Source organism: Halictus rubicundus, chromosome 3 (genome assembly GCF_050948215.1).
Source record: "Halictus rubicundus isolate RS-2024b chromosome 3, iyHalRubi1_principal, whole genome shotgun sequence".
In the NCBI taxonomy this organism is placed as follows: Eukaryota; Metazoa; Arthropoda; class Insecta; order Hymenoptera; family Halictidae; genus Halictus; species Halictus rubicundus.
This window is the reverse complement of record NC_135151.1, coordinates 627,997-655,736: the sequence shown is the minus strand read 5'-3', so window position 1 is coordinate 655,736 and position 27,740 is coordinate 627,997. Positions and strand designations below refer to the sequence as shown.

The following is a 27,740-nucleotide window of genomic DNA, read 5'->3' as shown; positions in this document are numbered from 1 at the left end:
CATGAACTTGATCCATCATGACATGACGAATAGTTTATACTTATAGCATATAAGTTTTTGTAACATTATCTACCTAAAGTATTGTCATCATCACGAGACGTGTAGAAGTTAATTAATGTATCGACACTTGGTGGCCGAACACTAAATATTTAACAAATAGAATTATACCTAGATCATTCTCACATTCCACATACCATTAGCCACATAGAAACTTTTAGCTATAGCCTGTATAACTTCAACAATGCCCCTTTATTCATCGTTTTAAATTCCTTTCTAGATTTCCAAGTACATACAACGTCATCCCATGATTCACTTAAAACAGAACACAAACCGTACACCCCTACCGGAACTTCCGTTCTACAAAAAAGAACATAACGTTTCTATTCGACTATTGCAAATACAAACTACATGTATACGCATTCTGAATGCAAAGTACAAATATGTATAGTAACTCAGGAGATCATAAAAAATTGTACGTTCATACATCGTCTAAACAAAGAGTCGGGGGTTTACAATGATCGTGTGTGTGTGTGTATATGTATATAGTTCAAAACAATAATCGCGAAAGAGAACATTGTCAAACAAAAAGAAACTACTTTGATCACTAAAAGAATACTGACGAGAAACTATTATAGCGTCATACAACTGCGTGGAAATTATTATTGTTTGAATCATTCTCATAGCCGAGAGAAACGAACGTTAACGATTAGCAACTTTCGGCGCATATTGTATAATATAAAAACATTATTCGTCATTTCCGTTTCGAACAATACAAATTCTGCTGAGCAAAAGCACAGGTTTCGTCGCTACATACGTAGAACTCTTTCGTAAAACTTGAAAAGAATTTATTATGTATAAATTATAAATCTTTCTTCTTTTTTTCGTTTGATATTCGATTTTCTTAAAATTAATTTTAATTCTTAAAAGAAGAAAAAAAGATTATAACAAAGAACCGTGTATAAGCCATATTAATTCCTTGGGGCGCATTATTGAAACAGTATCGTGTATTTATGACTATGATTTATCCGATAAGACAAAGCAACTTTAGGCTGAAGCAAAGTGAATCCAAAACTTATGCAACGTGTCACAATTACGTTCTCTTTCTTCAATTCCTAGTTTGCAGTTTATCACTGTTTCAGCCCAAGATTACTTAATTGTTTTTTTTCATTTCATTTCATTTCAACATGCGTAGTAGCAATCACATACTAGAAAGTGGCTCTTACCGTACGCTGATAGCAGGATATTTACCAAAAAAAAACGTGTCCAACATTTTTTTTTTCTTGTATAATTTATTATTCATCAGTCATTGTTAATTGATTAAAAGCTTGTAAGACCCACTTTCTAGAGTTATGTGCGAACGCTTCCATTCAAAAATCAAGCAGACTCTGCTACGACTTGCAGTCCCTAGTATTTTGCCAATACTAATCACTTTGGTAATAACCGTTCATGGTAACTACGCATATAAAGCATTGAAACTGGGCTGAAAATTCATTCCACACGAGTATTCCACTTAATTAAATGCAGTTTTCGCTACACGGGGCATAATTTTACAATTGCATATTTTCATATGGAAATAATATCTGTTCGAGAGAAATACTAAATTACGTAAGTCAACAAATATTTAAACATGTCCACTATAAATAATCGTGCACGCACGCACTACGAGATTCTTAAATAAAATATTAGCAACAAAACTAGTACATTTCGAACGATGGTATATTTTTTCGTTTCTTTCCATTTTAACTAGAATTTTATTTAGAATCCAAATCGATCGAATTTCGTATTCTTTCGTGGAACCACCTTTCGAACAACGACCACGTGAAAAAGATTACCGTGAACGAGACTTCGATTATTCTTTTTTTTTTATGAGTTTTCGTTCCTTGTGAAATGAACTACTGAAAAAAACGTCGATGTTCAATGATTGCATCGCGGACACTCTAATGAGCACGGGCATCCATTCATCAACGAAAGCGTAAAACGTGTTGATCATCATTAAAAAAAAATGTCAATAGCGCAGTTCACTGAAAAGTTTTTTTTTCTCTGTAAACAGACATAAAGAGCAATGAACATAGTCCTACCACATGGTGCGATTTTGAGCAGTTTTGCACTTGATAACGTCACACGGAAGGAAATTTTGCGTAATGAATAACACTGCAAATACTTCCATTCACACACACGCGCGCACGTTATTCTGCGTACCACAGAAGTCTTTCCTTTCCTTTTTCCTGTTTTCTTTTTTTTTTTTTTAATAATTTACAATCACTACTTAAGTTTGATACTTAAAATCTGTCTGTGCAAAGATTACGAATCAGCTGCTCAGATGGGGGTGTAGTTTCCTTTCGGTCTATAAAATATCTGGCCGCTCGAAAAGCGTCTCTTGATTTCTTCCAACAAGAGACGTTTCTCTTTCTTAATTTTCTTAAGTATGCCCCGGTTCTCTTGCGCGCGCCGCGAGAGGTATGGCAATACTTCATTGACTGGACCATAAGGAATATATTTGTATGCTGAGTACCCTGATTGACCTGAAAATGTAGTCAATAATATTATTTGTTTGTTTAAAAGATACACATCTGCAACTAATCCTTTACTGAACAAACAAGTGAGGACGAATATCACGTGAATTTTGCTGTTTATTACTTTCTAACAAAGATTCTGAATTTTATTTTAATTCTAGTAGCTAGAGATTTTATGCGTGTATAACAAAAATTAATAGATAAAGCACATATTACTGTGCAGTTCTCCCGTTTCTAGCAATCGAAGCGTTCAATTTTTATTTTACATAAAGAGTCTACCAATGGCATAGATTATAGATTAAAACTTGTCGTACCTAATGGGAATGTTATGTAGTCGCACATCCCCAACAACTGACCGAAACAGATGACTTTATCGTCCGGTGAGATTCCCATCTCCTTCATTCTGAAACGATAATGATTGATTAGTTTGCAGGACTGGAATGGAATTATAGAAACGTAGAAGATGTTACACGTTGCATACTTCTCAATTGCAAAGCGTACTGTGTCCTCGTTGTGGGACGCGACCATAATTCCAATCTTTTTAGGATCCTCGCCTTTATCTTTGTACAGTTTCATCCGCCTTAAGCACTCCATAAGCGTCTTATGGTAGACCTCGGTTGTAGCCTCATACGTGGGATTCGTTGGATCAGGATAACCCATCGCCGCTGCTCTTGCTCTTTCCTAAATAATCGTGTTACATAGCCGAATATTGTTAACAATTGACGCAAAATGTTTTGGAAATCAAGAGTTGATGAATTGCAAATGAATGAAAATTGTTAGTCGGTGTAGCCTAAAAAATGAACAGCTTGGAATCACACACATTCAATTGTTTTCATATTTTCGTAACATGTAACGTTGATATAGTATCTGTCACCAAAATCACAGTTATTCAAAACATATTTCCTTAAGTGTAATACTAACTATGAAGATCTAATAAATTTTCTTTACTATTGTTACGAGTCTAGACCCATCAACAAATTTTTAATCGCACTCATTACTCAATTATGTGTTGCTCGAGATATTCATTTTTACTGTAAATAACCCATATTTAATCGATGTTTACTCAGTTTAGTGGGCACTAAATCCACCCTCGTCGCCATGAATCCTTGAAAATGGTCTTTAAGCGTGCAAAATGAATATGGTAAATGAGCAAATTACCTGTTCGATGTAAGCGCCGCGGACAAGTTTAGCACCGAAGTAGAAATTTTGACGTTCAGCTTGTTCAAGGTCCGTTCTCACCTCGGTAAAAGCCTCTTGTAAGTATGTCTGGTAGGTATTGAACACCACGGCCTATGGAGTAGACCATTTGGGAGTCAGAAATCATTCACTGAAAATTTACTAAGAGGTAATGACGTATCTATGGTGAGAAAACCGTTACCTTAGTTGTATTGTACTTGCGCATCATCTCCAACGTCAATCGCGAAATGGCTGGTTGAAAGTAGGTTTGTTCAGCATCTATCATTATACGCACGTTTAATTTGTCTGCCACCTGGAACAGAAACCAACGCACCCATCTTTGTTATTGAATCAAGTGACTTTCGTTGCATTAGAATCAGGAACCCTATCTCTTAACGAGAACAAGTGCAAGGTTCCCCTTTGTATTTTATACACTACTTTATATAGTATAACTATTAGGTTACTGCATGTGAAATATTCGATTTTTAACAGTAACGTTGAATAACCTTTTGTCTAAGTAAAACTTATTAATCAATACAAGCACTATTATAACCAGCATCTCTTGCAACGAACTAATAGTTTCCTGATTCCTCTTGTGGAAATTGAATTTTTTGCATTTTCAAATCGGACATTTCATATGCATCGACCTAACATTTCTATTTTGTTTGCCTATGCTCATACCCCGACTATGGTATTCAGACGTCTGATCATGTTCCTGAACATCTCCTCCTCCTTAGGAGTTAGCTGGGACATAAGCTTCACCATCTTTCCTGTTTTAATATCAGGTACTTGGAAAGTCTCGCTGAGCTCGTAATTCTCGTCCAAAATACCACTCCATGGGAACAAGTGAATGACACTGAAAACAGACGGTATTGATTAACAACTCCAGCCTGTCCCATTAGCTTCACCTCTTTATACCTTTGTAAATGCAAAAATTATAATAAAAAAGTCTGTTAAAAGTATTTGGAATATTAAAAAGTTTTATTAGACGACGTGATAAAAGTCCGAACTTACCCCTGTTTGTCTGACTGAATCTTTTGAAGAAAGTTTTTCACTGGTGCCGCATCGCCGAGCCGCGCTTCCTCGTACTTTTTCATCAAGTCATCTGGCTTTGCGTGATGACTTAAAACAGCACCTTCGCCGCCAACCACGTCAGTCATGTATTGTCGTGCTCGCATAATTACTTCGGACAACTGGAGCTGCAGACGTACAAAACAAATATTTTCAGGAACAATCGAAGAGGACATTTCCGGTATTCGAGGCTGATTTTCGCCAATTTTTAGGAGTTTTTGTCGGTAGAACTATTGAACTACTTTGCAGTAGGATTTTGTACGCGTATTTGTGGACATTTGAAGTACGTACCTAATTTTTTTTTAAGTAAACATAATCAAAATTACACAAGTTATATATTTTTGAATAGAGTATGTTTTAAAAAATGTTTGTATAATTATAATATATTTAATGATAGAGGTACGTATGGGTAAAGGTAAAGTAGGATTTGAATTATTCGACAGTTTGTTGTTCAATACGTACCAGAAGCTGCGGCCGACCGAGCGCTGTTAACTTGATAGCTGTTATGCCAACTCCCATTGAAGCACCTGTGCAAAGTTATAAGAAATTGTAAAACATTTGACTTGGACAAAACTTTATAGCGTATCTTGTAACTAATGATGCAAAACAGACTTGAGGAAAAAGCTGGAGGAAGAGTACATTTTTTTCTGAAACGAAATAAATTGAATAAATTTCATTTCACACTTAGAATTGTACGCACGGTCTTATAGCCCTTGTACGATTTTGTTCAACTTTGCATTACATTGTACGTGAATACAATCTTGGAAAATTCTAAACGTTGTAAATAAATCAGTGAAATATTTTACAGCAGGCCAGTGTCACCAGATGAAGGGAGGGAGCACGAATTGAGGGGAAAAAAGTCACGTGACCGAGCCGCGGCGGAAGGTTGGGGAATAGCGCGGTAGAAGGATAAATTAGAGTGGGGGAACAAGTCTTGATCTGGCGACACTGTGTGGCTCGTGAGCCGCAAGTTGCTCAGGCCGTATTACATTATCACCGTGTCACTATGCGAATAAGCGTGTAAATGAATAAATGTGGCAAATACTTCAAAACGACCTACATTCGCCGTGCAAGGGTTAACATGGATGGTAAGTTCGGGAACCCTTTAAACCGCAAAGGGTTAAATAGAACGAATACTCGATTGGTTGCACCATTAGTTACAAGGTAGCCTCTGTCGACCGAGGAGCATAGATATTTACGGAACAAATCGAAAAGGGTCTATGTGCTTGGAGGGTGACTTCTTCTCATCAGGACAAGGATCGAGGTCGATATTTAAGTAGATGGTGTGGTAGGATATTTCAGGTTTAATGTTTACGCTTCGTCTTCTGCAACACACATCGCAATTAGTAATACTATTTACAGGATACATTTCACAAAGCTGGATTAAACATCACTGACAACTTCCTGTTACACACGAACACACGGTTTGATCTGAGAAAATCCAATGTAGGGTAAGGGACTCAATTACTGTGGGAGTATCAACTACTTTGCCTATATTAATTATACTTATTTTTAGAGCATAATGAATATGGAGCATAAAAGAGATATGTAGCATATTGACAGATTTTAATGAAAAGAATTTAGTATCTCTCTTTTAATATTCGTTATGCTTTAAAAATAAGTATAATTAATATAGGCATAGTAATTGGGTCCCTTACCTTATAGTACTTTACATAATTTGTGACTAAGTAAAGATATAAACATGTCGATTTACAGTCTATCAGATACTGCTTGAAAAAATCCATCATATAAATATTGTTAAACAATTCTCGGATGTCTTGATAGGATTCATAAATTAGTAAACTATTACACCTACGTGTTAATGCATGGTTCTTTGTTCTCTATAAAATATAAAATATGGTCTAAATGACGGAACAACGGTCTAAAGCGTACTATAATTTGATCGAGTACTGGTGACAGTAATTATTGGTCAGGCCGAATTACATTATTTAAATGAGTCGGAAACTTTTTCGGCAATTCGAGACACCGTTATGCCACGTTGTTCGAACGCCTAAGAGAATACAAGATTCTCTAGGGGAGATATTTATAGACGGCATGTCCACGTGTTCTCGGCGAGCAAAATTTTCTATCGTTAAAAATTTTCCCCGCTTGCACCAATCAGTTTATCATCGATGTGATCGCATTTGTACAAAATCCTATCCACGATATTTCATCAAATTCTTAATTGCAATTAAACGAGCCACTTTTTCTTGCAATAAAGGAATTTTAATGTTACTGGAAAGTGCTTCAAAAGTTAAAAGTTAAATTAAAGAAAGTTAAAAAGTTAACAGTTTCTTTTTATATTGAACAAAAATGATTGAACTAAATTTATTCGTAGAAAAGCGAGCTTTGAGTCGCAAACCCTCCGAGAAAGAAATACCGCTGGCCTATATGCTTTTACGGAAACATCTTTACTAGAGCAGGACAAGCCTCTGAGCATCTATTGTTCGATGAAAAATTGAGAACAGAGTCACAGATGTAGCTGATGCACTATTTTTAAAAATAAAGACTGAGAAATCGCGACTATAATCTATATTTTTCAAAATTACGTTGGCGCGAATGTACCTTTGCAATATTGCCCCCGGTAATTTCATCACGGAAATCGTAAAAATGACGACTGTATGCAAATACGAAGGAATAATCTGATAAGTAGCAAATCGCAATCGAAACTTTGAACGCGATTTACTCAAGACAGTATTTTTGAAAATATATCAAGTTCTCCAGGATTGAATAAATTTTGTGTTTTTATTTTTCGTAGAATTATGTGTTATCAATTTTGTTGTTTTTGTCAGTATATTTTTTGGTATGTAATTGTTCAATTTAACCGTCATGTTAATACTTAGGTACTCCATTTCTAATTCAAAATTTACTTATCCTAATTTACTTATTTAAAGTTTTTAAAACTTACTGAATGCTCTTGCCGACAAATAGCAAAATTACTACAGATTTCTGTCTCCCAGGGTAATTATAAATTGATGCAAATTTGAGACATAAAAATGTTTAGTATTGACATGACGTTTAAAATTGCTATTAGACAAATATCACAATTTTCGAGCAAGCATAATTCTATAATTTTGAATAGTTGAATAATTAGTCTAAAAATTAGGTTTTATTTATTCTATGATTTGTAACATTTAATGCCACCTATATTGTTATTTGATAATTCTACATAGATAGTATGATATATATACACGACGACGTGAATATAAGATTAATGTACGATTGTATGTTTCTCACGTAGCTTCATATTTATGTATTACTATATTATCTCGCCATTCGAGAGAACTATAATTCCCAGTCCACTGACAAGGAGACAGTTATTGCTCTTGTACCTTGAAGGAAATGCACATTAGTTAGTGGAAACGTTTGAAGATCTTTCACACGATTCGTTTTTTCGTTGATCCTTGCCAGTTTGTCTCGTCGTGGAAAAAGATTCCTTTGAATAACTCACATTTACGTAACTATAACAGTATTTAAATGGTTAGTGTTTTCAGGGGAATTCCGATAACTTGAAAATTCACAGTTTCCACGACGCAAGTTAATACGTCCACGTGATAGATGCATTACAGAATTCTGTTCACTTCGCTTTTCCTTATCTCTTGCATAGCTAACAGAAACATATTTTTAATAGAAAAAATATTGTCAGAATGAAAATGATAATTCAACGCGTCGATAACAGTTGTATCGTTTCTTCAGGAGTTTGCGCTACAATCAGATCCAATTTTGTAGAAGTTATTATTCAATTAAATATATGTTTGTTATTCAATTGCAGTAGTCTCGAGTATTTATTCAAGCATGCCCAAAAATTCAAGTATTTTGCAGCAGATTCATCAAGAACCCCTTTTTTATAAATCCAAAATTTTGTTTCAAGCTTCTCTGCCAAATGCTTTCCTACGAAGCTTGCACAAGTGTTTCATTTTCGCCTCGCGATCCTCCAAAACTCTAGTACACACAAAGGAATTGTTACAATAGAAGTACAATGTCCATCTTCATTAAAAAAAAAAATTTATACAGTTCCATAACTCGTTGAATGTCATTATGCACGCTTTCCTTGTACATAGTATCTCCTTTGCGTGTATTACAACTTTGAGCTGAATTTAATGAAAGTTAATCAAAGTTAACTTTAATGTCCACCTTCACTACAAAAGATATGTATAAAAATATATATATAATATTCCATCACTCATTGAAAATCATCAATTTAGAGTGCGGATCTTTATGCAACATAAAAATTGTCTGTATGAATTGCCAGATACAAGTGCTACGTAGGCATTTATATTGTGTCTTAATAATTTTATAGACGTGAAAAGAATACAACAATATTTTTAAATGCTTTAAATGTCTCCACTATTTTGAATTTCATTTACCCAATTTTATCGTAAATGCATAAAATCTGCAGTCTAATCGTTCTACACATTTCCCTTACAGTATCTCTTGTGTACTGCAATTGTGGAAGCGTAACTTCGATTAACCCCGGAGGGGTAGTTTGATCCTGAAGAGCTAAAAACTGACAAATGAAAAAAATTGCCTGATCGCCTCTTGACCCGTCTGTTTTTAATCAATTTCAGTTGATTACTTGCCACGTTCCTCAAGCCATTGACCTATGGATGGCGAATGTCATGAGTTTTCCATCAGACGGTGGGAGGGCCGACACGTGAACAGATTAGCTTTGTTCAAAAGTACAATGTTCATTGATAAACGATATGTTAACTAACTAACCCTAAAATAGCTAACACGAGATTGTGAAAGTCACCTTGGCTTCTTTAAATGAAACACGACATTTTTCGTCGCGTGCTCCGCGGCTGATGTCATGACGGCGGTAATGACCTCTAGCGTCGCGGCCTTCGAATGTCTCTAACACCGAAGTACAGATACACCAGAAGTACAGATAGCAAATATGACGACTCCTATACGTTTCCATTGTGCGTTTCCAACCTCGAAGGGTTTTTCCACAGTGCCAAACATCGGGCGCCGTATAAATTAATTTTTAGTGGAAAAATTCTACCCCGAAAACTCATTTTCCTCAACTCGAATCAACTCCAAATTTCTCGACTCTTGCGAACTTATGGTAACGAATAACACTGTTGTAATATTGATTTTTTTTTTTGTTTAATCTTTTGTACACGAATGTTACTCAGATTAATGTGATTTTGCAAGAATAAGTATTCAATTTTAAGACAAATTAAATAATTATTAGTTCCTTTACTGCTGCTGCAGTTTCACGGAAGCGACATAAACGTAGCAATTAAGTGAACACGATGTGAGGGATAAAGAAATAAAAATTTTAGGGTATTTCATGTCTCTATTAATATATTAAAATATCATGAAACTGTGTAGAATTTTATTTTGGACTTCAGCAATTTTCGAGGATTTATGTGATATAAGTGCGTCTGGCAATAATTATAATGATTGAAAAGGCTCGCGCTGATTTCTCACGCGATTTTCGAGTTGCCTGGTTGAGTACCGCGTTCAAAGTTCCGTAATCAAAACTGCCATGATTTAGAGCTGCGCAATATTGCATCCAATTAATCATACAGCAGCTTTTCTGCTTTACAACCGTTTAGCAATACAGTCGCGAAACGATTACTTTAAGTTGCAATGATTTATGCGACAGTGACGACCGCCAGGCGCAATAAGTGATAATCTTTACAGTGAACAAACGTAGATTATCCCAAGATTCATGCGACGGATTTTGAAAAATCGTGAAATTTCCACTGGCGAGTAAAGTGCTCTTGAGAAAATATCTAGTTAACGTTTGGGAGTTGCCATTTTGTAGAATTCTGAAATTTTTATGAAAACTAAAACATAGATTTTTCTATTGTAAATATGACTGAATTTTAAACAATTTTCTCGATTTCTTTTTGCTGAAAAACTCATATAGATGTTTATTTAAAAAATTTACGTTTAAAAAATTCATAAACATTTAATATTGTAGCATTTTGTCCTTTTAATCCATGATTTTGATCCATGAATTTAATTTTCCTTCAATTATCTTGGCATTTCTCAATGAATTCTTCTTTTACCAGCAGTTTGATGTAGCAACAATAGCATTGCGTAACATAGCGAGTTTTTTAATTTGTAAAATCGTGCAATAGCCAGACCAATATATCGGCAGCGTATTGTGCACGAATAATTGTTTTTATCTCGTTAATTGCGCAATTTTACCGAGCATTTAATGAACAGTTCGTTAAGCGGATGAACTTCGGGCAGTAGCCACACAGCCAGTACTTTCCCCACAACTCTCTTTATCTCTTCGCACAGACTTACCGATGTCTGCCTCGCTAATCATTTGCATTTTGACCAGACTGTGCAGAATCGAACGTCTGAATGTTTCCCGACACGTGTAACGTTATCTTTATCGCCGCTTAGACGTCTGTCTCGGGAGTCGCAAACTTTTTATAATTTTCACACTTTCCATTACTGTGTTCGTATCAAAGCGCTTGCACGTGTAGAACTCTTCTATGGGATTGGAGCGAGGGAATCAGCTGTGGGATCCATCCGTGGAACCCATGAATTATTATATGTTCTCTGAATTACTTAATAGCATCAATTTTTTAAATTTGTAACGCAACCTCTGGCCAATAAATTAGAACCAGAAATGTCGCTTTCTTGAATATAATGTCTTGTCATATGTATTTTATTTTCATGTCGTTAGTTTATGTGTAGAGTTATTACTATATTTTACCGCTTGTTCGCTGAACCATTTCAATAGGAAAATTGTGGGCAATAAAAAAAGCGATGAGGCCACTCATAGGACAAGACAATACAAGCATCTAATGTATGTGCATATGTATGCAACATTTTAACGTTAAAACTAGCGAACACTAAAAGTGACTAGATCGTCTCGTGAAAATTGCGAGGAAATTAATGAACCTGACTTTTCATTTTGAAGTGAATTGTAAGTGAATTTGCACTTAATTCAGTAATTTCCCTAGAAAGCTCTATAATTTTAACCGTTTGCATTCTAATGGAATTTATGGATTTATGCAACAATATTGGAAGCCTAGCTCGTATTGCGAGTGCAAAGAGAAATACTAGTCAAGTAAAAACACGTCGTTATAATCATGAAAAATATTGAAAATGGTCCTAATTCATTAGCCAGGGACTGCAGTTCTACAGGACAAAGCAACAAGAAAATAATTTTTGCAGCCAGGGGCTGCAGTTCTGTGCAACAGAGCAAAACAAAAATAGTTACATTTGTGAGTAAAAATAATTACATTAATAATGAGAAACATAATAATAATCTCTTATCAGTTTTTATCCGAAATAAAAATGTTGATTTTTTCATTGTAACATCAGTGCGGTAAAGTCTTGATCTAAGCCCAATCCTCGGGTTGGTTCTGTGACACAGATCGCGTAGGGCTACTATTTTCTTGTAACCGAACGCAGAAAAGGACAGCGCGTGTAAAACGGATCCCGGACAGCCCTACATACCGCCAATTACATTGACCACTAAATACAGTTCAAATTACAGTGAATTCTCGATATATGTTAACAACACGGGTCTTTACAGCGTCGTGTATCGTCCACGAGACATGCCCGAGCCATATTATGTTTACACAAGCCAGAATCGTACCTCGTGAAAAACGTCCATCGTGATATACAGGGTGTTTCACCCGATTTTAACATCTTGATTTCTTTGCTATTGTTAGTCCTATCAAAAAATATTTCAGATAAGAATTAAATGGTGCTGAGTAGGGCATAATTTGGTGTTATTAGTTTACTCGTGGGTGAACGCGTTAAGGTCATATGGAGGTCAACTTCGCTTTTTTAAATAGAATTATATACTTTTTAATGCACCGATCGACGCAATTAGACATTCTTTATGAAAAAGTATTCATCTATTTATGTTAAAAAGTTAGTCGTTTATGAAATATTTCGATTTAAATAATTCTAAGATATCGTTACTGTTGTACTGGAGGATGTGTCACTAAATATTCGTCTAACAATGTGGATGCAACAAAATGTATGTCCTGCACATTATGCTTCGGAAATCAAGTATTTCCAAATCGTTGGATTGGAATAGGAGGTCCCATTCATTTTTCAGCACGATCACCCGATCGCACGGTCGCCCCTCAACTTTTTTTATGGGGCCATTTGAAAAATATAGTTTACGCTGAAGCTCCGACTACAGTGGCTGATATAAAACAAAGAATTGTTGCTGAATGTCGTGATACAAATGGTCATTATGTTGAACATTTTCTGTAAGGCATAAAAGCGAACGTCTTACTGCGACAGTAATGGTGTGTTGGAATTATTTAAATCGAAATATCTCCTAAACGACTAATTTTTCAATATAGAAAGGTTAACACTTTTTTATAAAGAATCTCCAACTGCATCGATTGATGCACTAAAAAGTATATAATTCCATTTAAAATAAACGAAGTTGACCTTCATATGACCTTAACGAGTTCACCCACGAGTAAACTGATAACACCAAATTATGACACACTCGGCACAATTCAATTCTTATCTGAAACATTTGTCGGTAAGACACCCTGTACACGTGTAGTGAGATATGCTCCGCTTGTCCCCACTGTACGCCAGGTGCTAGACTATCTTTCATTATGCATAATTAGTGTCAAATGGCAAGAAGAAAAAAAAATCCTAAAACACGTATCCCCTATTTTGGATCAAAGATCCCACACCCGTGTTTACATTAAAATGAACTAACAATAAATAAGAGAAACTGCAAAAAATGTCACATTTCTAATATATAGTTTAAACAAAAAACTTTTGTCAAAATTTTCTTGCGCGACTACATTTTCCATTAGAAAATACACAATTTTAAAAAAAATTTAATTTTTTCGGCCACTGGTTTCCCGTAACTTTCAGGGCTGTTTTCACCCCTTCAAAGTGGATGGTTGCCGATAAAAAAAAAGACGTGTCAAATATTTTTCGAAGAACTATATCTCACATAAGTTTCATCAAAATCGGCTTGTATCAGTTGAATATGTTCCCTTGTTAGATCAAGACTACTGTACTTTACAATAAAAATGAAGTCTTTAGAAGAATTTTCTGGTGTCTCGCTATCAAGGAAGGGAAGCAATGACAGGATAAGGATGCCGGTGGAGTGTTGGAGCACGGGAATGTTCTGTAGCTTCCCGTTATCGAGAGAATGACTCACCTGCGACAGATTCGAGGCATTTAATAAATATATCCATGTTCCGTTCGCAGGAAGCTTCGTTCAGGTAGAAGTACGTTCTCGCCGAGGACACTTTGTACCGACGGTCCGCGAATGGTTTCGCCACATGGTACTTCTTCAGGGGTCCTTCCCTTTTCTCATCCCCGGCTTCAGACACGGAAGCTCTGTAATCGATCATTATACACGTCATTGCTTTGAGCTTTCCCTTTCAACGCTTCAGGCGACGCGTCTCCCAAAGACTTATGTGTCAATACCCAAAATATTCTACGACATTCAACTACATTATACTCTCGTTAGACTTCACAGTTTCGACGCATATTCTTTATGCTACAAACCTAAATTCAACCCTCCGTCTGCAACCTTATTTTCATCGACGCCGCTAGCACCCTGGGTCGTTTATGTTCGCGACTAATTTTTTCGCTGTTCTAGGTTTTAAAAAAATCTAAAAAAATTCTGGAATGCGCATCGAAGTCCCTATTTTAATATATAATCGTTGGAACGCCGAATGGGAAAAAGTAAATATCGAAAAGGTAGAAATTTAAGAATGGCAAACGATCCTGGTTGCTCACGGAGGGTTAATTTGTTATTGAGCCGTTAGTTTGTCAAATCGATTAACTCCACAAAAGGAAGAGTAGAGAGAAAATCGACGATACTGCATATGTACATGCGTCTTTAACAGTTCTTTCAATTTTTGTCATTCAATGGTGTCGAGCCTGATTATTAAGAAAATTTATTTCACATGGTAAAATATAAGCGTCAATCAAGTGTGGTTTGGCAGGAAAATGTAACAAAATTCAGAAGGTGGTTTAATCGATTTGTGAACAGCTCAATTAGCCAAGAAAGTAGAATTTATATATTTGTTAACGAGAAGACACAAGGGTCAAAAATGAATGTTCGCTGCGCCGATACGCTCAGTGTACCTTTGGCTAGAATCTGCAAAATGCAGGAAGAAGAGCTCTCGAAAGAGTCCTCGGTGTCATGCATCTTAACTTTTTCAATTTCTATTTCATGAAATAAATTAATTTGATTTTATAGAATTTTTTAAATTGCTGGACTGGCAAAGTGTTAATGTGTCACATATTTTTCAACCTCCTCGATACTTGTCAGTGTGACAGACTATGCTTGCGACGATCCATTATACATTGTGCAATTATTTTAAAGAACGTCTCTAGTGCGTCGAGCTCTATTAATTTTTTTAATTTCGAATGTTCGAAAGCGATAGGGAAGAGAAGAATGTTCATGTCAATGCACTAGCATAAACTTTGTCGCGCGCGTACTCATGAAAAATTTCGCAACCCAGGGAATCGATAAATTCTTCTATCTTGCACAGTCGCACGCGTTTACCACGATTTATTGCCTTTCGTGTTACATATTCCCTCGAGACTTGTTTGTGGCTAATGCAATTAACAATTGAAAATGATCGTTTAGGCTAATACGATGGTTACTAGATAAGGAACTATAATATTCCCAGCGGAACCATAAGTCGATCGTAAGAAATGGAAGCTAAATGGGAACTCCTTCTTACAATAATGTACTCCTTCTTGCAATAATTTTAACTAGTCGAAGATAATGTTACATTTTTTTCTCTCTCAACAATTTTTGCAGAATTTTGTAGAATTTTGGAAAGGTCTGAATTTGATACTTTCTATTCTTACTATTATAAACGTCTGCTAATGAGACTTTATCATCCAAACACGTAAAGGTAACGACTGACTAGGATTACAAAATAATAAATTGGTAATCCGACGGTCAAAAGAATGGCAATCCAGCAGGTGACTCTTTTGCTATAGTATCACCTTGCGCTACGGTGCTCTTTATTCACCGTAAAACTGAAATCTCCCTTTATGGCACTGCTGGGAAGCTAGTATAGTATCCTCTTTCGCTATCCTCTCGAGTGACTCTACGAACGACACCTTTTTCAGGTAATTTTCAGGTAAAAACGGTCACCCTAATCCCGACCTAACGACCACTTTTCCTTGAAAAATTATGTTCCTCGCGACGGGAAAGCGGATCTGTGCTTGTAGGACGCTCGGCAATGGTCTGGAAGATTTCTTTTACTCTTATTCAGCTTTCTACCTGTTGCCTATTCGAGATACACTAAGCCTACAAAAACCAACGCCCAAAATGGAATGCACATGAATCGTCACGAAAGCCAAAAACGTTTCTGCATGGCCAATGAAAGCCACCCAAGGTTGTCCCATTGATGATAGATTCCAGATTCTCACGTGACAAAACTTTAACCCCTTGTTGTAAAAGAAACGCATCATGTACTTCTTGTGCCATTGTACACGTTGAAATAAAACATCGTTTAACACGTTGACTGCCACGTCAGCTACGCACGGGTGGCGGAATTATTAAAAATTTATTTTCTTAATAAATTTGATTAAGATCTGGAAAATGCGAGAAGGTTGAATGGCTATTTAGTGTTCATTCATTTTAACTCTTCAATTTTGCTTTCGTTAAATAAACTAGTTTGATTTTATGGAACTTTCGAGATTTGTTCGTTTGGCAGTCAAAGTGTTAATATCAATAGCAAATATTACCAGCAACATTATTATCATCCCAAGAACATATCCGTCTTGAATTTGTACGAAAATTCATTGTTAAGCTTACACAAATGATAAGTTAACCCTTTGAGGATGAATGTCGATATATTGACGACATCAGGATTGTAATCCTTGATGCTGCAAATATATAATTTATTTGTGTACATCGGAAAGGACCATGCTCATTTTTCCCATCGTTAAAGACTGATACTGGTTTTCCGATGAACATTTTCTTAGTATTTTAAACAATACTTGCCCACGGGGGGACATGCTTAATAAAAAGAAACTTGAAAGAACCATACTTAAATGATAAACAGTATTTTCATCGAATTTCAATGAATTCATACGTCAAAGGGCTAACGCGTTCGATTGTGCACGCTACTCACTCGATTTCGCGTTTGTCTTGTGCGCTCATGATGATGAGGTCCTAGCCAAGTCCTTGCGAGTTGCTAATGTGTCATCGTATTCTACCAATGAGAAACCGTGAAAGTGGTGCTGCTCGATCGAGGTACAGTGGATAAAAAAAAAAGATAAAGACACGCTACTTCTCTGATGTGAGTCGAACAAGCAGCATATTAGTATGATCTTGATTTGTTAACCCTTTGCACTCCCGAGTGTGACTCGACGATGATATTGGGTTGGAACGAAAGTTCGTTGCGTTTTTTTCAATGAATATTCGAAAATAAAATAAAGATATTCGTTCGTCGATTTATTCAATAACATACATTCAATTCTGTTCTATTGCTTTTCGCCATTACTCGAGGTAACTTATCATATCATTGAATAAATATCGTAATTTTCTCTTTGAATTTCAATCTAAAAAAGCTACGAACTTTTGTTCCAACCCAAATACTTGTGATTCGATACTTTTTTGATCCACTGCGAACATGAATCAAGTAAATCATCTGTGCACGCGGTTCGTGCACATTGAACAGCAACGTCTAATGTTGGGGAGCGAGTGCAACGGATGCAACAGTGATATCGATGCATACTGTGTTCTTTTTTGTTGAGGCTTTCGGGGTACATTGTATTCTTGCGGAACGTTGGGAAACGATTCGAAAAGGATAGGGCTCCGATCGGAAAGCCTCAACAATAAAAATCAGATACATACTGTATCTCACGTTGTCCCGCCTCTTCTTGAAAGATGTCCTCTTTTAAATGGATTACAGTACCACCTCGATTATCCGAACACCTGACGCCTGAAGTCACTAGTATCCCAACATGCTTCAAATTTACATAGCTCAATCTAAGACAATCCACAAGCAACACTGTTTATTGTACAAATTAATCAAGATCGAGCCCAGCGTTGTAATTGGATCACTGGTCTGTTAGACGAGCGTTTATTTATGTTTCACTGTTAGTTCGGATAATTGAGGTCGCTACTGTGTTAGAAAATTACCGGTAGACAAAAAGCGTTAACATTGTAACGTCATAGAAACGTGTTCACAAATGATGGGGTTTACAGCTGTACTCTTTCAATCCGCTGGAAACGTGAATCAAGTGAGTCACGTGTGCACATGCAACAACGGTAGCTAGCGTATGGGGAACGAGTGCAACGGATGCAACAGTGATTGATACATACTGTTCTTGTTGTTGAGGCTTTCGGGGGTTCATTTTATTGTTTCTGCAACGTTGGGAAATAATTCGCAAAAAAAAGGGAAAGCCTCGACACGTTGGGAAAGCCTCAACAGTAAAAATTGTATGATGCCAGGCTGTAGACGGTTCAAATGTCGGATACATACTGTATCTCGCGTCGTTCCGCTTCCTCTTGAGAGATGTCCTCTTCGACAGAGTAATCGAGGATCGGCTTCACGCCGAACTGTCTTAGCCTATCCAGGACAGGAGTGATCTGCACCTCGTCTTCTCCGGCGACAAAGTGACCGTAAAATGTGGACTTCATAAGCATTGTGAAAAGTTTCTCGCCAAGCAGAGACTTGGTGATTTTCATTAGCTGCAACAGAACAGAATTTCTTTTCAAGTGAAACGATACCAACCAGAATCACGATTTGTTCCCGATTATTTTTACATCCCTCCCTTTTGAACTGAAGCAATAAATCTACGGAGCAATAAAAATAACTAGCTAGCTAGTAGAACTGTAGTAGAAGATAGTAGACGGTCATTGCTACAGTTGAAGATTTTACAATTCTTACATACAACAGAATGAACATTTTAGTTACTCTTCTTATATTTTACAGGTTCGACGTTTTTCTTAAAAAAAAAACTATCGCAAAAATTAATTTTCCCAATCAAGACTCGATTCTGAAAAAAAATTACTGAATAAACTTGTACACAAAAATATAAAGAATATGCAGATAAAAAACGGAAACTTCCTGCTAGGATCGAAGTAAAAACTGGACGGCGAGGAAATTAAATTCAAGCGCTTGAATTGCGGTGAATGAGTTGCGTTTGTTTCCGATGAGAGCGAACTGTGAACATCATGAGTCACAGATATGAATTATGACCTGTGTAGCGGTGTGTGGTATATCCCGCGCGCAAAATTACTATAACGATTCAGTCGAATGAAAAACGACGTGTACAATGTATCCGTCATAAAAATATTCCGTTTTATCGACCGTAAATCGTGGCTCGTGTTACAAGCAGTTTTGTTTAATAGTTTTACCGGCTTTTCTTTGTTCTAGTTTACGTTCTTGATAGATGATTGATTGATCCATGATTGATCCTTATCAAAAAAAAAATAATTATTTAAATAAAAAGAAATTTCTAATATACCACGTTTTTAAGACCGACTAAAAAGTAAAAAATAATTCCCCTCTAGGGGTCAGATTATACTAGGCAGGTAAGACGCTGAGGATCTATAAACGCTGGATACAAAAACAGGATAAACAAATTCTGTCGGCTGAATTTGGTAATAATCATTGAACCCAGCAAAAGATGTGAGAATTTTTCAAGAGAATTTGTTAGCGAATAAGCATAGTTTGAAGTGTAACGTTAGACTAAAAACTTTAAGAGACCATATGTCGCCCTGCGATCGATATTGTCATTTACATTTGACATTTTCTGCGAGACAAACACAAGTGACTGTTCCCAGGTATAATAACTCATCGCGATAAATATTAACGATAACTTAGCAGGATCGATTGTTTTACAAGCTCTGTCGACAAACTATCCGCGAACTAAATCTCATAGTAAACGATCGTTTGCGCGTTAAGGTCGATTCACACTACATATACATATCCGTATAGTGTAAATTGACCTTTAGGCGTTCGAAGAGACCTGCAATCACTGTTGATTTCATGCATTTGTGGCAAGCACGAGTAGGTGCGATTTGAAACAGTAGAGAAATCAAAAGAATTTGACAATTAATATTTCGTTTCTAACGTATTACAATTACTAAAGGCAGAAAGAAAATTCCGTTTGGCTCGTTGCGATTGAAGCAATAAATGTTTATTTTGGATAAAGAAATACTTGAAACTAATACTCATTTTTGTATTCACCGTTAAGAAACTCATTGAATAAATTGCATACCATTTGAGGCTTTAAATGCGACATATTCTGCTCCCAAAAGAGAATATTCTCTACTGCACTCATCGCGAATTGCAAACCCATAAAGTCGCACACCCTATTACCCTAACACCTTCAGCACACGTATATGTGCGTCCGTATTGATCGATAGGCGACGCTGATAAGAAAGATATAGGGAAATGAATGCTCCAGAAAGAGTGATCGGTAAATATACATAGGCCGACACTATTGCATCCTCGCATGCGATCTAGCTATCGCCAGTTATGCGAAAAATACCCTATGACATTTCGCGCGATCCGCATCCATTTTGCTGCTATGTCGCGTGGATGTTAACATCGTGCTTTGCAAGATCGAGGAGGAGCATTTAAACTATGGCTGAACTAGAGAATTCAGCAGCTCGAGAAAACGGTATGTATCTCGGACTGCCCTAATTGTAAAATCTCGCAGTCCCGTGCATTTGCTGAGACTATGTCGAGCGGATAAGTTTAGCATTGGGCTAGAGGTTTCCACAGAATAGTAATATATAGACTGCCGATTTTTATGCAAAATCGGGATTGCAAGGTACAGGAACTTGCATAGACATTTGCTTCTTTTCTTAATAATTTAACCCTATTTTTAGTATAATTAAAGATTAAGGCCATTTAATCATTAATTTTTTAAATTGTATTTTCAATGGCGCTTCGTGTAAACATACTACTTATTCCGTGTTATTCCCAATGCAACAGCTATTCATTTAGTTTAATTGCCAAAAACTGAATGCACGTATGACTATTTTGATACCTACTCTGGATAAAAATAGGCACAGCCACCGGCGGCTCAAAATGTTTTCACTATTTTGTATTTGACGTACTCGTTTTTGCCATAAATGAGTAAAACACATGGAAAAACGGATCGTGGCAGATAAGGTGCTATGGTTGATTTGCGTGTGACCGTTCTCGCGAAAGATGTGCGCATTAGGGTAAGATTTGACTTATTCGGCCAAAATCGTTCGAAATAAATGTATTTCGTAAAGTAAAATTTATGTTCTGCGAGCATGTTTATTGCTGTAGTTCATCAAACGTTCTACGATCTATTTTCCTGCAAAGATACTCGAAATATAGTCACGGTCACAACAGATGTCCACCAACACTACCTCAACTGATATATTTTGAGCTTAGAATGATCGGAGACAGCTGGTATGACTAACAATGTATTTCAAGACCAAGACTAGGTAATTATGCCTTACCTAGCTGCGGTGAGCTGTGAGAGAGCACGGTCTAAGTTATGTGATCTAAGCTTTAGGCACGAATTCTATTTCGAGACAATCATGGACGTGGTATGTCAGTAATATTGAAATACTATAATACAAGAATAGCATATGGACGTTGGTAATAATATTAGACAGCGGAGATCTGTATGCAAAATAAAAATTTTCTACCTGAATTGCAACAAACTGGAGCGAACTGGAGATTCTATCTTGCAATTTTTTTAAATTATGATTTTCGTCCTTCTGTTCCGTGATAACAGAGATATCTACTTTTCGGGTTACACATCTCGCATGCGGGGTTAGTGTGCACGTAACGAGCATTGATTAGAACCATATAGGTCGTGTGAAACGCGTCTACGAACTCTGCCAGGATCAATACGGTCTTGGCAAAAAGTTCTTAGACGCTAGCTGATCGATAACTGCAAGCCCTGTTGCATAACCGAAATAACTACAGCACCACTTACTCGTGGGTGTTATACTAAACGCCATGCTTGGTTCGTTCCTCTATTTGCAATGCCACTGCAATTTTCGTTGTTTTCTTGTAACGGTCATTTACAATTACGGCAATTCTTCAAACTGAACTATTTCTAGAAACACAAAAAATGTATCTTCTACACTTAAAGAAATAATAGTTCACATTGAGTGTCATAACTAAACTGTATATTGTAAGCATTTATAAGTAAATCCTGCATTATTTAAAGAAATTAAAGGGTACCGTCATGTGATGCTCAGCAGCTCAGTAAAATGATTAAAAAAGAGGAATGTATTGGCTCCTATAGCTTGCAATTAATTCAGACAATCTTTATTTTGCATAAAAATCCCCAAAATCAGCAAACTGAAAGATTGCTACTTTATTTCAATATGCATTTCCATCTTTTAAGAATCCCTGTTCAAATGTTAAAATATGTGTATCCATGACAGACGTACCTCATTTGGAATAAAGTGCGAAATAATAACGAATTATTTTTATTTATGCAAAATAAATCCAGTAGAGAACAGCTGTATTCAGTCTCTAATAAATTGATTAGCAATAATATCTAATGAGAGTAGACGCACCCCCGTTCGATATGTCTTCAAGGGACAAATAAGGAATCAATTAACGCATATTGCTATAAAATCGATACAAGTTAGCCGAACAACAAGAGGCGTAATTAGTCGTGGCCCCGAAATAGAATACAGCCGATCGTTATGATGCAAACGCGAAAGGGTTGAATGTAATTGCGAGGACGTTTCCCCATCGATCTGATCGCGGTAGGTTTCACGAGACAATTTATCGTCGAAATCGTAGGGATCGGGTGTCAAAAAGGAATTTTCCAGCTCGATATAAAACCATCCTATTCCCGTCCAATTTTTCACTATGTTTAGTTTCGATCTTTCTACCTCCTAATTTTAGCCTGTATTTATACTTTATACTTTCTATTATAGTATGCACCTTTTCAACATGTACTGCATTAACCCCTAGGCTTGTGATTTCTTTCACAACTGCCATAATTAGAACTACCTCATCGCCTGCAATGTTCTACGTAAAAAAGAAAAATTATATTTAGTACACACCAGAGCTGTTCAGCGTCTGCCCTGGGCATACACAGAACGGCGGGCACGAAGCCACGCCCGTACGGGCAACGCTGCATGTATTTGTCACACGCCATGTCGCAGTTACGTGGCGAGCCACGGCTGTGCTACGCCCTATCCCCACTCCGCTATAGTAACTGTACCCACGGAGCCAGTTTCGCCAGATCAAGACTTGTTCCCTCTCTCTAATTTCCCCTTCTACCGCGCTATCCCCCGAGTTCCCGACGCGCGTTCCGTCTCTGCGCATACTCTGGTACTGGCAGAGAGAGGGTAACTTTCTTCCCCTCAATTCGTGCTCCCTCCCCTCATCTGGCAACACTGCCACGGGCATCGGCAGGCGCCCTCGCCCGCTAAGCAAGGCACGTTGGCATGTTGTGCAGCTCTGGTGTGCATGTTTATTCTAATGGCTAAAAAAGATTTTATGAAAATGTAAAGTAACGAAGAAAAGAATTATAGAAGGAAATATTTAACTTAAAACAACCTTGCTGCATACAAAATTAAACATTGCCAAAGAAACATTGATATAACTAAAATTAGCCAATTTTCTATTTACCACTTCATGTCGGATAGTCCTGTTACAAATGATAGAACAGTTCCAAAATAATGCAGACAAAAGATTCTACAAAAATATAGAAAGTGAAAAATACTGTTTTCTCGCTCAGTGTACAATTTAATGACAACTGTTCTTCGACAGACAGTTGGAGAAACCTTTCATGCGGGTGTAGTACGGTAGACAGAAAAATACGCGAGCGGAACGAGCCTAATCGCGAGGAGTAACAATATTTACGGTCGCGAACCATTGTGTACGCTGGCTACTATTTTGTTTACGTATCCGTGATAAGAGAGTGTCCGGAAGATTACCAAAGTTTGCCAACGTTACATATACTTACTGATAACTTCCTAATAGGTAAACAATCGCGAAAGTACCACGGGCAACGCAGTTATACACTGCAAGCTATGTACACACACTTCGCGCATTCGTTTTCGGTGTAGAAATTATGCCAGATAATTTTCACCGGTGGGAATGCCTGAGTTCTGTGGCTTTCACCAATTAGTGTTAAACACTTGAGTGGACCTTTTATGAACGAGAATTATCAACAATTCCGCCCATTCATGTGTTAAAGTTAACATGCGCGTCTCCATTGTCGACGAGTCATCGTTTACAAAATAATAAAATTACCTGATAACTATTCCTCACGAGCACCGATAGTTCGTAACCGAATGTGACTCGACAAAATAGTAATTTACACATTATACGTGACGACTTCTTCGAACATGTTTCTGCAATTATGCTGAGAAATTCAAATAAATAATGGACACAAAAAATATTTGAACATTAAATCTCCGGTCCTCGAGAATTTGTCCATATTTCAACTACGATAATTTCGTTAAAAGAATTGAGAGAATTAAGTATTTTGTGAATATTGGTAAATGTCAAAAATTGTTTTATTATTTTATATATCAAATGCAATTGCACGTCCAGTTATTTGTTAAATCTACCTTCGCGGAAGCGACACGAATTAACCTTCGGGCTCCTGCGAGTTCTACGCGGACCTGGAGAAATAAAAAATATTGAGAAATCAGGAACACTAGTCGTGCATACTCCGGTACTGGCAGAGAGATGGTAACTTTTTCCCCTCAATTCGTGTTCCCTCCCCTCATCTGGCGACATTGATTCTAGGCCTATGTCGGAATCATTTCTTACCCACGCCGATATTTCACTACAGTTTTCAGTTACAGTCGTCATGTCGGAATAAAATTGTACATATTGACGGTCGCTCGAGCTTATCCTCACCGCTACGGGTCACGAATGACTCCGGCATTGCATACGCTGGGCAACGCAATTCGAATTAATTTTATAGGAAGTTACCTCCACCCATTAAAGGCGGCGAGTTTCGCGACTGTTGTTAAAATAGTAGAACAACCAAAGTAGTGTACACTTGCCCAGAGACGCTTAGTCAAATTTTATAAGTTACTCGTCGACTTTTTTCGTCAATCTCGAAATAGTCAAGTGCTCCGCTCAGCTTGAATATTGAGCTGAGGTTTGCTTTTTCCGAGTACTCGGACAGGCTGCCAATAGCGATCGATGCATCACCAGACCGCTAAAATGCCAGAATTTTCCGTACACAGCTGTGAACTTACGGCAATGTTCTAAAAGCAATTTTACAAATTGATAAAGTGTAGGAGTTATGTTTATCGAGAGGAATGCTTCTCGTGTTTCTTGATAGTCCCTGGTGTCTTTTATCGAATAGCGTGGATTTGCATATCGATCTGCGCGCCAATTGCATCCGCATGCACCAGTAAAAATAGATTTTCTTATTGCCTGCATTTTAATTCGATCATTCAATTTGATGCCAAAATTGCTACAATTTAATTACTCTGCATTAATATTAATAATTACGATACGACGGGGGAGCCTCGTTACAACTTTTTAATTTGAAATTGGACCCGCAGTTCTACTATTTTATTATACCATTATTTTTAATAATTAGGTCTAGTATGAGGGGGAGGACCTCATTACAATTTCTTAAGTTGAAATTCGGTACGAAAATTGCAGTTCTACAATTATATCACCATCACCTTAATTTTAATAATGTAAATTTGAAAAAGTTCAACGGGGAAACATCATTACAAGTTTTCAAGTTGAAAGTCGATGCGGAGATTGCAGTTCTACGATATGATTGTGCCGCATTGGCATTCGTAGTAAAAGTTTGGCGGAGTAATTTCACTAGAATTTTTCATTTGAAATGCGATCCCGGAAATCGCAGTTCTACGATTCGATTACATTGATGATACTTATCATATTCGATCACTGTCGGGAACACGGCCATGATTTTCGACTCTACTTATGTGATTGACGGTCACCCCAAATATTGTTCTAAGCCAGGGATGCTTAACTTCTTTTCCGCCGCGAGCCACACGACGCTTCGTGTGACGAGTAGTGCAAAATGAACGTGAGCGAAGCGGAGCAGGGAAAAATGAGACACTGCTACGACTCTTCTTTCCCCTGTGACTGCCTAGCTTTTTGGAAGACACCGTGCCTGTAGTACACAGTGGGGGTTTTTTGTCGAAAGATGAAGATAGGGGAAAGAGTCACAAGCGGCTCACGAGGCACCAGTTAACCCCTTAACTTGTACGCTCGAGTTAATTCGAGCGCGCTAAACAGGCCAAACTGTGCACACTCGAGATAATTCGAGCGGCGTTGTATAATATGCTGCTATAATTTTTCACACTCGAATATAATCGAGAATTGAAAATAACAATGTGAAAGCAAAGAAAAAAAATCGTTTTATTGATATTTATCATTTACATGGGATTGTAATCTATAACACTTATTTATTCAAGAATAAAATATAGCCTTTTTCCATGGAACAAAAGCGCAGTATAACAAAAATTGATTTTTTTGGCCGGTTTCTTTTTTAAACTGTGCGTTAAGGGGTTAAGCAGTCCTGTTCTAAGCGAATGTTGACATGTTTTTTGGTGTGATCGGCGTTATCGCGAAATACCGGCTTCCTGGAATAATAAAATTTCGTTCTCTTGAAGATCTCCCGAGTGCGCATGGTTGGGGGTGCGCAGAGTTGGGTGTGCGTGGCAAAATTCTTTGCCTTCGTTGACCTATTTTACCAAGTCATCAATAAAATCACACATGAAACGGCGCCATTAGATTCGTCCCATTACCCCCTTTATCATTCTGGCAGAAAAAAATGCCACGCATCCTTTCGGAAAACTTTTGGCAAAATTCTCGTATCTCTCATGGGTGTAATAGAAGCAACCATTTCGAAAGTAATTCGTGAAGAAGATATTTTCGTTTTAATATTGCGAATAGCTTCACATTTTTAGTAAAAGAGATACGAAGCCAATGAAAGCGCACGATTTCATTTTTGGAAATTCTCCGTGATCTTAATTTACCCCCTGTACAACTTGCCGAAAAATTACGACAATTTATTGTTTGTGAGATAAAAATTTGTTAACTTCATTTGTTTTTACACCATCGTTCTTCTTCGTTCATCGTCTTTTCCGATTGAATTTCGAAATTTAAAAATTAATTTTATCCTGATTTCGTGGATTGTATATCGTCGAATTGTTTGCCTATTAATGTTTAAATAATCGAAATGCGTAGTAATTTAATGGTGCAAGGTCGAGGGATTATGGTATACGCGATGTAAGTGGAAAAATGATCGTCATTAACGAATCGCAAGGGAATTCCGTTCTACCAGAATAGTTCTGTTCTACTTTGACATTATATTCTACTAGAATCTATGGAAATGTACAGTAGATCCGAAAAGCATTTAAACAGTACGTTTCGGGTTCTCGAAAGATTGTCGATATTCAAATTGTGATAATTTCGTAATAACAAGCTGTACATCCATAAGCCTGAATTCATTTTAAAGCTTGAATCCTTTACTTTCGCGAAATAGCATTCATTTTCCTCTAAGATATTTTTACATGATGTTCCAGGTGAGAAACTGGAGAGCCATTTTCCCTAAAAAATGCTGCAAACTCAAACGTCTTCAAAAACTTTCAAAAATTTTTCTCGTAATCAAACTGTCATAAATTTGAAGATTGAAGCTTCCTCTTTACAAACGAATCCTTAAAAATTGAAGTACGATTTTTTTCACTGTTTTATGATACAAAAACGAGGAGCAATTTCGGTCGTATGAAGCCTTTTATAGTACTGTAAAGTTGGCGGTACACCTCTCATTCAGAGCTCGATAAAACAACTAGAAAAAAATCGTACATCAATTTTTCAGGTACCGTTGTGCAGAGGTAGCTTCGATCTTTGAATCCACGGTGGTTTCAGTCACGAGAAAAATATTTCAACGTTCTCACGGACGTTTGAACGTATAGCCAGTGTTGGCAGATGAGGGGAGGGAGCACGAATCGAGGGGAAAAAGTTACCCTCTCTCTTCCAGTACCGGAGAATGCACGACAGAGACGAAACGCGTCACGTGACCGGGCCGCAACGGGAGCGAGGGGAATAACGCGGT

At 37.1% G+C, this 27,740-nt stretch overlaps 1 protein-coding gene across 2 annotated transcripts in view; it reads right to left on the bottom strand.

Moving 5' to 3' along the window:
* Positions 1-1,154: 1,154 nt before the first annotated feature.
* Positions 1,155-27,740, bottom strand: part of Slga (proline dehydrogenase slgA) — a 49,996-nt gene continuing 23,410 nt past the window's right edge. Inside the window, exons 2-12 of one of the 2 annotated variants that reach the window (XM_076784652.1) lie at positions 18,194-18,402; positions 17,563-17,697; positions 13,888-14,069; positions 5,223-5,287; positions 4,704-4,888; positions 4,371-4,545; positions 3,892-4,002; positions 3,672-3,803; positions 2,995-3,194; positions 2,828-2,916; positions 1,155-2,522 (exon numbers count right to left, since the gene is read on the bottom strand). In XM_076784652.1, the coding sequence (XP_076640767.1) occupies positions 2,317-2,522; positions 2,828-2,916; positions 2,995-3,194; positions 3,672-3,803; positions 3,892-4,002; positions 4,371-4,545; positions 4,704-4,888; positions 5,223-5,287; positions 13,888-14,069; positions 17,563-17,697; positions 18,194-18,402 (1,689 nt within the window). In that variant the 3' untranslated portion in view covers positions 1,155-2,316. The remainder of the gene's footprint in view (positions 2,523-2,827; positions 2,917-2,994; positions 3,195-3,671; positions 3,804-3,891; positions 4,003-4,370; positions 4,546-4,703; positions 4,889-5,222; positions 5,288-13,887; positions 14,070-17,562; positions 17,698-18,193; positions 18,403-27,740) is intronic. The other variant, XM_076784653.1, reaches the window with a different exon arrangement.